Consider the following 12,203-nt stretch of genomic DNA (forward strand, 5'->3'; position numbering starts at 1 on the left):
CTGGCCCGAGACGTGTTGACCCTGAAAATACAAAACTTGTTATTTTCACCTCTGGTGTTGTGGTTGTTTTGCAACTTTGTTGCTTGTTTATGGTGTCAAGTGATCAATCACAAGCTTAACTAAGATTTGTCACCCGTGTGATTGTGGTGGATGTATCAACTATGAAACTGGAGTCTCTATCTAGCACACGGTCGAATGCTCATAGGCGCTTAGCAAAGGTCCCCCGCTCCCCCTTCCTCCGCTCCGGTGAGCCCCCTCCGCCGCTGCCCGCTGCTCCTACATCCACCGACGACAGACACATCCGCTGTCACTTGCAACCGCCTCCCTTGGCGCCACCGGTGATCCTCCTCGCCTGCCCTAACTAGCTCGGGATCGTTGTTTCTCCAATGCCACCTCCTTGCCGTCTCTTGCACTCTCTTGTCTTGTAAATCATAGGTTGGTATTTGGTACGAAATATCGGTAGCTCTTGTTGGAGAGGAGTAAGCCCGATGGAATCGGTCATGTTAATTCTTAAGATTGTGCTCGAAATGCTATCTCTAAATCTGTTTGCTTGTTCTGGATGTCGACATGAGTGTTTGAAAAACTTGTGGATGGTTGGATTATGTGCCGGGAACGGTGGTATTTATTACACTGTAAATTGTAATGGCCAAAGATAGATGCACCCTGAAGTTTTTCGTGGTATAATTCGCGCTGATTTGCACGTCTCATCTTCTTCCCTTGCTTCTTTAATGTTTATGATAGATGCTGGATGCTTCAGATTTGAAGTGACATGTACGCTGGCTTTGAGTCATATGAGATTCATGCACTTCTGTCAGCTTAATTTGTGGCCTAACAATCTATGATTGAGATCCGGCATTGGTTGTCCGGAAACTGAGAGAAGTAATTATAAGCCCAGTTGCTACCCTAGTTCGTTCGTTCGTTCGTTGTGGTCAAACTGGTCATGCACGTTGCTACGACCTGCCTGAGCGGCCATCGGTGGTATACATTCGCCTCATCTTCAGCTCGATGTAAGTCGCCGTTGGAGGCCATCGTGAACCAAAGAAGAAGGGATCTTCAACGCGACGAGCTCACGTCCGGTTGAAGCGGAGCAAGAACATTCTCAAAACTGTCATCTCACAGTCGCCAGGCAACAAGAGCACCGGCAACGATGAGACACAGACATGAACAGTGTAGGACCTTAGTTAGGGCATTCACTACTGGATCTTCAAGATTTCCGGAGTGTTTTTTTTCGATTGCCCAACGGTTATTGTCCTTGTATAGAAAATTTTCTCAAGTGGCCGAGGGTTTTCTTCTAGTTTAATTTGAACATTTCGCGAGGATGAAAACGAATTAGCCAAAAAAATCACTAACCAATAATTCCCAACAGAACATCACCTTTCGCCATTTACTAAATAACACTAGAGAATTATCTAAATGGACTAGAAAACCCTTGGCCATTCAAGGAAATTTCAAAGGATAAAAACCGTCGGCCATCCAAAAAAGACACTCGGGAAATCATGTAGATCTTGTTGTGATTGTACAACGAATCGTCCGTTGCCTGGTTACAGTTACATCAACAGGTGTTGCAGTGTACCGGCCAGCAGGGTTAAAAAACCGTCGGTAACCGTCCAAAAATCGCGATTACCGAACTTCTCGGTCCGGTCCGGTTTCAGAAACCGAACGATAACCGAAATTTGAATTCAAAAAATTTGAAAAAATAAAAAATTCAAAAAAAAAATCTTAAAAAAAACTAGACACAATTCTAAGACTTTCTATGAAAAAAAATTTCAAAAATAATGTCGTTTGCATCATATTCTATAGGGAGAAAGTTTAAAAAAATGAAAAAAATTGAAGCGTGCGGCTCAGTTATTAACTCACGTTAAGTAAAAGTGTAACATGCAAACACATATTTTTCTTGTATAAAACGTATTTTAAGAGAATCTTTAAAATTGATTTCACTTTATTTAGAGTTTTATTAAATTCTCTATGATTTTTACAAAGTTCACAAGCATAAAGTGAATATGTTAAGAAACAACACTGTAATTAACTTTTTCATGTCTACTATTATTTTTTCTACGTAAATCATAGTATAAATAAGCTAATGAAAGTGGTTTCACTAATTTTTGAGGTGTGATGGGTCAGTTATGAATTAATCTAGTTGCAACACATTTACATAATCATGCATGTTACAATAACTAATTCATGAGTTAATGTATTTTTAAAAGACATAGGATCATGTAATAAGACTAACAAAATTAGTTTCATGATTTTTGGATTAGCAAAGAGTAAACTATGCATTTAATTTGGTTTAACAAATACAATTTCTCACAGAAAATTTTGAACTTTTTTATGAGTATAAATACTTTTATCATGTAGATCATGTTAAAAGGAAGCCAAAAAAATTTGTTTCACTTGATTTGAAGCTCAGATGAATTAGTTATTGATTTTACAAGGTTGATCCCTTTTTTGGGTTTTTTGTTGAACTGCACTGAAATTCGATAAAACCGCTCGATAAATCGAGAAAACCGAGCGGTTACCGACCCAAACCACTCGGTAACCGGCTAATTCAAAAATACGAGAAAATAGCTCGGTAACTGACCCAAACCGCTCTGTAACCGACCAAAACCGAGCGGTTACCGAACAGCTAAAATCACGATTTTTTTTTTCCAAAATTCAAATTTTGCCAAATAATTTTTTCCGATTTTTTTTGAAATTTTGACCGGTAACCGCGGTTATCGCGCATTTTCGGCTACCGCCGGAGCTCGGTAACGTAAACCCTGCCGACCAGTCTCTCGATCGGTCTCCATCCTCCAGAGTCCAGAAGGCTTGTGTCATGTCCTACACAATGCAATTTTGCGTATTAGTTTTGCTAACTTGTGTTTATTTGGTGGATTCAGCATTCAAGGAGAGAGTTGTCTGCCCAACATGGAAAACAACTACAGGAAGAGGAGAGGGGGAAAGTCAACAAAAGTCAAACCCTATTGTAGAACTGGAAGAACTGAACAGACGTTCATTTGTACAGAGTAAGAGGTCAAATGATGCACCGATAGAAGCAGGCAAAATTCATCGTAAACAAAAAGCTGGAGGCACTGGCACTACTAAACATGATACTTCAACATCAGATACATGTTATATTGTCTATGCTGAGAATCTTATCGTGCCTGTGACAACAAATGGAATCAAGAGTACTACAGTTTCTACCAGCTCCACTCCAGCGTCAGACACTGCAGGTGTTAACAGAGGTTCTTTGATTCATAATGTCATGCCTTCAGCAAAGAAAACTGACATTAACATGGTGGAACACAGTGCCCAGAAAAGTGCAGCACAGTCTCATAACACCAGTGCTCCAAAGCATTTGCCGATGGAGAATAGGCAAAGGCAAGTTCAGTCACGGGAGAGAATTTCAAGGGAGAGGTAAAAAAATTCTGAAAGTACAGAAAATATTTCTGAAAGTAGTAATTTTGTGCCGAATGGTCCATCAAATGTTTCTGCTAATCATGTAATAGTTGATCTGTCAGAAGGACATGTTACTGAATTCAGTGAAGGTAGAAATCCTGGTAAATCTGCTGATTATCATGTATATGGAGGAGGGAATACTTCAACAAACAGGCATGGTAGTTCTGCTAAGGTCATCGCATCTAATATTTGTGGACATGGATGGGAAGAACACTCTACATTTGATATTCGCAACAAGGAACCGCACCATACTTAAGACGACACAATAGTACTACTACTAGTCTACTACTACTTAAGGTGCACCATTAAACAGCAATCCCCCCAAATGCACTAGTTCTCATCCTCATCCTCGTCGTCCCTGATCTCGATCTCCTCCATGGCGTACCCCTTGTTGCGGAACTGCTCGAGGATGTCCTCCTCCTTGTCATGCATCGTCTTCATGACAGCGGGCGGCCTCGGCCCAGATGCTGAGGAGTCGCTCTCGTTCCTCCGGCTGGTCCCTGTACAGCCGGTTGATGCCCTCGACGGCGTAGGCAGGGAACGGCTGACGAGGGCGCGCCTTGCGCTGCATGAGGAGGCAGTCGATGTACTCCTGCTTCACCATCACCTGCTTCGTCTTCCTCGTCCCCGCCGGCTTCGCCTTGACACCCTCCATCTCTCTCTCTCTCGATCTCGATCGACGGCTGCGGTTGTGTTGGTCCAGGGGAGACCCAGGGCGCCGGAATATATAGCCCCGCAACCCTAGGCGCTGTCGGATCCCTCCTCCGACTCGGACTCGGACTCCTCCGCTCTACCTCACAGAATCGGAAGCGGACCTATTCCAAACCGGACTGGACACCGCGATCCGGTTTGCTTGCTGCTACCGGATTATCAGTATATTTGTTTCATCTTTTTGTGTTATCTGGATCCGCAGAAGCTACTAATAATAGTTATCTGACGGTGAAGCAGAGGAGAAAACATATATGTATAAAGCAGTACTCCAAACTCCTCATTATGAGTAAACCGTATAAAGCAGTATTTTGAGAAATTAAATCATGTCTACTTTCATTTCCAAGTGTCTCTTCTGAGATAGGTACAAAGGTACCGAAGTTAAGAGAAAAACATATAAACCAGCACCAGAGTGTGCAGACTGTGAAAAAGATTAGAAATTTTCGTCTTAATCACCACTTCACCAGGCAAGAACCGCTGAAAAAATATACTCGAAACTGACACGAGTTGTGATCTCTGGCAGAAAAAAAAGGGAGAAATACGCAACTTAAAAACCTTGAGACAACAAGTCAATAACAGGATGTAAACTTGCTTTACTTGCAAGTTGGAGCTCGATTATGATTGTACATAAGTCCTCCAACCTTCACGGCCAAATGGAAATCTCTGGTTGGAAACAGACTACAATAGAGGCGTTGCAACGGGTATGAAAACTATGAGTAATCGTACAGAGAGATGCTCTTGTCATCTGACGCACTAGCGAGCCGTCCTGCACGGACTCCTGCCCCTCCAGGTGGTCGGAAGGCCACAGCCCAGACCTGGTCCGAGTGGTTGCTCATCGTCTGCACCGACGACCTCATGTTGATGTCCCAAAGCCGGACTGTGCGGTCACTGGAGCCTGTCGCTACCGCCATGCCGTCGGGGCTCACGTCTATGCTCAGCACCCAGCTCGCATGCCCAGACATGGCCCCGATGAGGGTCTTCTCCTTGGTGTCGTAGATGTGGATGTGGCAGTCGTCGCAGGCGGTGAAGAGCACATGAGGGTCCACCGGGGAGAACACCATGGACCTCACCGGCATGTGGTGGCCCTCAAGGTGGTGGAGGAACTTCATGCGAACTGTGTCGTACACAGCTATGGTGCCATCCATGGACCCACAAGCTAAGAGCTTTCCATCAGGGCTCCAGGCAACCGAAAGGACAAACTTGCCACTGCCTGTCTTATCAGGGCGAGCTCCCTCCGGACACGGGACAGCGAGGCTGGTGATTGGCTGCCACCTCTCCGTGTCCCAGAGCTTCACTGACCCACTGCCACCACCAGCGGCTGCCAGAGCATTACCCTGAGAAGGAAAGCATATGGTTTAGCACACCCTGTCAACAACTACATTGACAAAAGAACAGGCAATTTGATAATCTGGAAGTAACAGGAAAGCAGGATAATTTAGTTACTATTTGCCATCATCTGTAGTTCTGTACTGCCCGAGATTACAAGTACAACAGAATGTGCCATACCAGCAGTCTAGGTTTTAGACAAAACAGAATATGCTATTAATATTGTCTAACAATGCTGATTGAGACAGTGCAGGCAAAAAAGATTGAATGGACAGCCACTAACACATGTCAACTGCGTAAAGATCAAAGTCATTCAAATCTACATATTGACCATGCAAGCTTGAACCAGGTTACATTGAATTTGGCACGAACATGTCTGTCAATATGCATATTCAGTATGGGGAAAATATGCTTAAATTTCAAGTTCCAACAAGGTTCAAGACAAGTCAAATCAATTTGTCACAAGATCCAGTATGATCTAGAATGTAGCAAGGTGAATCACATCAAGACAATGTCTAACTTAACTGACAAAAGCTTCACTACTTCGGCAAATCAATTTTTCTAGCAGTACTTGCATACTGTCCAAATGAGACAGGAATCGGATCCATGTTATAACAAATACAAATTAGAAGTATTCGATAACAAGCTTTCTTAAATACAATTAAGCCTTTGAAACAGTCTACAAGCAAAAACGAACTCCCAAATTAAATTCACCACCACAATTATTGCAATTTTTATCAAGTGAATGTACTGACAGCATGTGAAATAATGAGAAACTGAGAACTGCTTTATCAAACAGAATCATCATGAGACCCTGATACAGCATCATCATGAAAATCTAAGCAAACAAGATGCCACAAAGAGGACTGCACAAGCTTTGCGACAACTGTATAACTACTTACTGCTTTGCATTATTGTTCGCAATCCATCTTCTATGGTAAGTTACAGCAATGTAGAATCATCAGTAAAATTAGGTAACTAAACAAACCCAAAGAGGGGATCAAGTGACACTGTGCCAACTGCCAACAAATGCAGGACAATGAGCAGCGATAAATGTGCGATGGTCTAGACATGCCTTATTCTTGAATCTTGATGAAGCAACAAACAAGTAGATGGGCAGATATGCCTTGTTCATTTAACAATCGCATGCATTGTCTATCCAAAACGCCAACGGCACACAACTTGAATTTATTGTAAGTACTACGTTTGTCTTCAACTCTGTAAAAGACAAGTTCTCTTACCAAGGCTAAAATACTAGTTATCTTACCAATGACACATTTTCTCATGGCAGCCTACACTGCAACTTGCTAACTCATATGAGAAGCTCACATTTTCACCATCTGGTACACTAGCAAACCACTGCAAATCAGAAAGCCCCAACATCCAAACCAAGGTCGCACTTTTATGGCAATCTATGCATCAACTAAGAAAATCCAAACCAGGACAGCACTATTCCGGCACTCTAAGCTCTAATTAACTGAAATTACAGCATCATCTCACTAAAATCCCACACCTTTCATGCATACTTCTCTCATCGACTCTACTAAAGTTACCGCAAAAGTCGCAAAAAGCTGCCATTTTTGCCTCAACAACCCCTCAGCCCCAACACCGAGGAAAGAACAGCATCGCTCGCGCTCACCTTGGGGTGGAACTGGACGCCCCAGACCTCGGACGGCGGCGCCTCTAGCGTGGCGACGGAGGCGCCGGAGTCGACGTCGAAGACGCGGACGTAGCTGTCGAGCGACACCGCGGCGGCGAGGCTTCCCGCGGGGTGGGCGGCGAGGGAGACGACCCCGAGCGCGTGGCCACGGGCGGGGCCCCCGGCGGCGGCGAGGTCGTCGGGGCGCCAGACGCGGACGGTCTCGTCGAGCGCGCCAGTGAGGAGCAGCGCCGTGGGGCGGTGGTCCGAGGCGGGTGCCCACGCCGCCGCCCAGATGGAATCGTCGTGGGCGCCGTCCACCGACTTGAGCCCCGCGAGCTTCATCTCCCTGGACCGGTCTCGATTTCTCTCGGCTCCTCGTCGGCGAGGAGGAGATGAAGCGAAACCCTAGACTGGTGTTGCTTGATCTGGTTGGAGGTAGGCTTTGTGCCTTTGTGGGTTTTAGAGAGATGATCACTTTTTTTCGAGCAATCTTTAACCTCACAAGAAATTCCTAATAAATTATTTCGAGCAATTTTCAGAGATAATCTCACAGGAAATCCCTAATTAACTCGGTGTAAGAACAACTTATTAAACTAAATAGTTACCTATTTAACTAGTTAAATGTCTATATGTGTTATTGTTATCTCCATCGTACCGTCTATTAGAACTATTCTTGTCTCACGTTCCAATATAATTATGTCACACACCAAATATGTCTTATCAAAATAAATTCAACTCTACTTACATACAAACTATTTTATCTCCCTCGACGATAATATGATGGATATGCATAATAATATCACCACTTCTTTTGGTGGTGGTGATTTGTAAAACTTTTGGTATATATGCAAGTTACCTTTATAAGTGAAAAGATAACAATAAAGGGATTTAATAATTTCTTATACGTTAATTTGTTTGTTTGAGTGGCGGGAAGAGGAGCACACATCTGAATCGGCAAGTAATCGAAGGGAGATAATGAAACTTATATAGTTGTGTTAGTGTTGTTTAATAGGCTAAATCTTTATTGTGTTGTTCTATTGTAGGCCGTATTAAGACGTGACACTTTCTCATGCGTGCAAGTAGAATTTTCTTTTCCTTTTCCTCTCAACCTTTTTTTGCTCTTGGGAGTAGCATTTTCGCATTACCCAGGGACAAGAGGAACAAATTTAATTTGTCACACACCTACCATGGATCACAATCAACTTCCAGTGTTGTCGTTAACGTGTGCCATGAGATTAAGATCCAACGGTCACCAAATTAAATAGACGAAAAAACATGCTATATTTCGCTATCCATGTGACATATAAGAGATTCTTTAGATGAAGAATAGACATGTGGAAGCCATGAACTAAGTAACACCTTTGCAATTCTAGAAATTATATATCCCATGGACAAAACATTTTCGCCAACCTATTCGAACTTAGAGCATCCTTATTGCTTACTGGTTCATGCATTTTGACGGTATGAATTGTTATTGTATGCACAAACAAATTTGTAATCTCGTCGAAACACTTTTCACGATTCTTACTTAGGTTTTAATCTCGTAGCAATATGGAAGTAGGTGGTAAAGTTATGTTCGGATCTGCCTGTGGAGGCATTTTGCACGGAGGAGCTGAGGATAGCTTTGACCGTAGTAGATCGTTAAGCAGAAAATGGCAGCCTGCATAAGAAAGTCGAAGAGGGAGCGATCTATGAAGCATCACAAGAGTTGCTTCGTTTCCTTTTATATCAATGTCAGTTTGGACTTTTGACTAATTGTATCTTGCATTATCATTTCTTGATACTGTTTCGTCATTCACCAGATTTAGAAAGGAAACAAAAACAAAATAATTCCACGCCAGGATGTGAATTATTTTCAACATTTTTCTCAAAGAATTATTTCCTTCCTAGAATTTAGATCAAGGGAGGTATACTAAACAGGCCCTTAAGTTGCTTGTTCCATCATTTGGGGTACAATCAGTGTGTGGCCTCAGAAGCAGAAGCAGCGTTTCACTAATCTGAAATTCCAAATGCAGTAGCAAGAGACCAAAAGGAAGGCTTCCATCACCCACCAAAACTGTTGCCACCAAAACTGTTGCAACCGACCAAAAGTAGCTCACACAGAATCCGTGGCCTTTCTCGCATCGCATTCGCATGCACGTGCACGTCGCCGCCCTCCGGCTCCTTCTCCGGCGAGTTGTTCTCTGGTTCTTTCCCGGCCCCGCCGAGTAGTGGTAAGCTGCCAATCACTCCTCCCTCTCCTGCGAGTTCGTGTGTGCTTTTGCTTTCCGGTTTGATCCGTAAAAAAATCACCTCCCAACTCTTGGGAAGAAAAGGAGATCTCTTTTCTCTTTTTTTTTTCTCTCTAAAGAAGCTGGGTAGGATATCAAATTTCCCCATGTTAAAAAATCGATTTTTAACCTTCCAATTCGCTCTTTCAATCCGCAGTCTTAGCGCATCTCTCCATCCCCTCGCTGGAAGAAGGGGGAAAAAAGATCACGAAGTCTCCAATCTGCAATCGGCTGGATTGGGTAGAGGAGCGAAGGGGCCGCGCCGCCAATGGAGAAGAAGAAGGCAACCAAGCGGGCGACCTGGTTGCACGCGCCGCCGTGGTTCGTGGGGATCCAGCTTCCGAGTAAGCAGCCACTGGTGCGTTCTTATCCCCTCCTGTTTCTCATGTCCTCCATGGCATCTCCAGATTTCGCCTAGCCATTGACCACTCGTGCTCTTCAGGAGGTAGCAGTTAAGTTACAAACATTTTTCATGCCAATATATTTCTGATGGAATATGTGTGCCAATTGGTGTTGTGACAGGAGCTAGCAAGAAATATTGGTGTTGTGATGGGAAGCACTGCTCCATATGACACTTACCTACTGTTCTACAGCGAGACCCTGCTTCCGAATGGCGTCCGGGCTTTCCTCTACACCATCGCTCTCGCCTACTGTTTCATTGGGTTATCCGCAATCACCGCCCGGTTCTTCAAATCGATGGAGAGCATCATGAAGCACTCCCGGGAGGTAGTCAGTGTAGATCCACGCACGAATGAGCCTGTTGTGAAGCATGAGAAGGTGTGGAACTACACGATCGCGGACATTGCTCTCCTTGCCTTTGGTACCAGCTTTCCCCAAATCTCCCTTGCCACGATCGACGCGATCCGTAACCTGGATCACCTGACAGCAGGAGGTACAGTGATCAATTAATTGAGGTGAATCTTTTTGCAGTGTCATATGCAAGCGTAGCACACTAGCAGGTTTGTTATTGATGATTTGCAGATTTTTGTCCAGGCACCCTTGTGGGTTCTGCTGCGTTTGATCTGTTTCCCATACATGATGTCTGTGTGGTTATGCCAAGGGCTGGCTCTATGAAGAAGATTTCAGATTTGGGAGTTTGGTTAGTTGAGCTGTTCTGGTCATTCTGGGCATACATTTGGCTGTATGTTATCTTATAGGTAAGTTATATATTAGTGGCATTTTGGACAGAGACACAGTTTCCGGAGCGATTTTAACAATACTAATTCCTGTTATAAATCCTTTGAAATATTTGAGACGATTTTGCACATTATTTTCATATGTTGAATTAAATTTTCAGAAGATATCGGTAGCCAAAGTAAAAAATTCCCACCGCATGCATAGTTCTGCTATGCAAGTGCATATGGTTACAATGATAGGTACATTGCCCCACTTGCAGGCGTGGACACCTAAAGTGATCACCCTCTGGGAGGCCTTGCTGACAGTCTTGCAGTATGGATTACTTCTACTTCACCCATATGCACAGGATAAACGGTGGCCATATGTGTCAATTCCTTTGTAGATCCTAGTCCCTGAATACCTTTTCTTTTGCTTACTTATCCTATGGTCTTACTAAGCTTACAGATCAGATGAGCTGCGTCACAGGTTAGAACATGCCCTGCACAAGTTTTATGTTCAATCTGATCACCAAGATGTGACTGCACGTTTGCTGACATGAAAATACACTGTTTTGTGCAGGTGTAGGTCCATATGTTATAGCATTCACAGCATTGGCAGCTGGAACCTCATGGCCGGATGTAGTTGCGAGCAAGATAGTCACCGCAGACTCTGCAATAGCCAACATCACTTGCAGGTTCATTTCTGCACAATTCCTCCAAAATCAGTTCTCCACATTCCCTTTCTCATTGTCTTTAATTCCTCAAATTGGAGCCAAATAAACTGACAACAATGGCCTGTTGCAGCAATTCAGTGAACATATATGTTGGCATCGGCGTTCCGTGGTTGATCGACACAGTTTACAACTTCTTCGTTTACCAGGAACCACTGTACATCGACAATGCTGCCGGTCTCAGCTTCTCCCTTCAAGTCTTCTTCGCAACATCATTTGGCTCCTAGGCTGTGGGCTTGGGTGACATCGGTGTACTTCATGATCCTTGGGTTGTTTTTGTTGTACTGTCTTCTCTGAGAGTTTCTGGAGTAATATAGACTGAAAAACAAAGGAAAGTAGTGGGTTTTCAATTTTTTTATATTTGTTACTGTTGGTTTTCATATTCACACAAAAACATTTATGGCGGCGAAACTTAGTGTCCTTAAAATCAGGGATTTTACATACATGCGTTTGAACTGTTTAATGATTATTTAAACAGGAAATCTGTTGTGTAATATAATAGAAGTAGTTGTGCCAGAAAAAAAAAACAGTTGCACAACTCTTGATTGAAGCTGAGAGTTACTTGTATTATCATACACTATGTAAATGTCGAGGCTTATATAGTTATATGTAAGTTGTGTTAGCGTTTCACTATAGTCACTTCAGTCTAAAATAAGTGTCACGACACGATATCTAAAATACAACTTTGGTTGCTATTTTTTTTTATAATATATTAAAAAATATAGCAAAAATATACTATTGTAAAAATATTTTTCGAGACAAATCTACTCGTGTCATTTTCAAGTATCTAAGCTCAATACAGAAAAAGTAATTTATAGTCAATATTTGAAATAGTTAATTGTACGTAACCTAAAATAATATTTATTTTGGACTAGACAAAATAGTACGTTTTTGGGATTATTGGGAGTACAGCGGTACATAGGCTACTTCTGGAAATCATATGTTATTTACCGATGACTGTATAAATGATGCAAAG

The 12,203-nt window shown here is 42.9% G+C and overlaps 1 protein-coding gene and 1 pseudogene across 1 annotated transcript; one reads left to right on the top strand and one right to left on the bottom strand.

Annotated features, from left to right (window-relative positions):
- Positions 1 to 4,712: 4,712 nt before the first annotated feature.
- LOC133900834 (WD repeat-containing protein VIP3-like) lies at positions 4,713 to 7,578 on the bottom strand. Its single transcript, XM_062342086.1, has 2 exons — positions 7,109 to 7,578; positions 4,713 to 5,477 (listed from the first exon to the last, which is right to left on the bottom strand). The coding sequence occupies exons 1-2, from the start codon at positions 7,451 to 7,453 to the stop codon at positions 4,854 to 4,856; spliced, it is 969 nt and encodes a 322-aa protein (XP_062198070.1). The 5' UTR covers positions 7,454 to 7,578; the 3' UTR covers positions 4,713 to 4,853.
- Positions 7,579 to 9,335: 1,757 nt separating this feature from the next.
- On the top strand, positions 9,336 to 11,738 carry LOC133901002 (magnesium/proton exchanger 2-like; annotated as a pseudogene).
- Positions 11,739 to 12,203: the final 465 nt, after the last annotated feature.

The sequence above is a fragment of the Phragmites australis genome, chromosome 19 (genome assembly GCF_958298935.1).
Source record: "Phragmites australis chromosome 19, lpPhrAust1.1, whole genome shotgun sequence".
In the NCBI taxonomy this organism is placed as follows: domain Eukaryota; kingdom Viridiplantae; phylum Streptophyta; class Magnoliopsida; order Poales; family Poaceae; genus Phragmites; species Phragmites australis.

What these genes read in the sequence shown, in the direction of transcription:
- LOC133900834 (XM_062342086.1), bottom strand. Translation starts at nt 7,453, where the DNA reads ATGAAGCTCGCGGGGCTCAAGTCGGTGGACGGCGCCCACGACGATTCC. An exon ending in GCGTCCAGTTCCACCCCAAG is followed by an intron (nt 5,478 to 7,108) that starts GTGAGCGCGAGC and finishes TTTCCTTCTCAG; the next exon opens with GGTAATGCTCTGGCAGCCGC.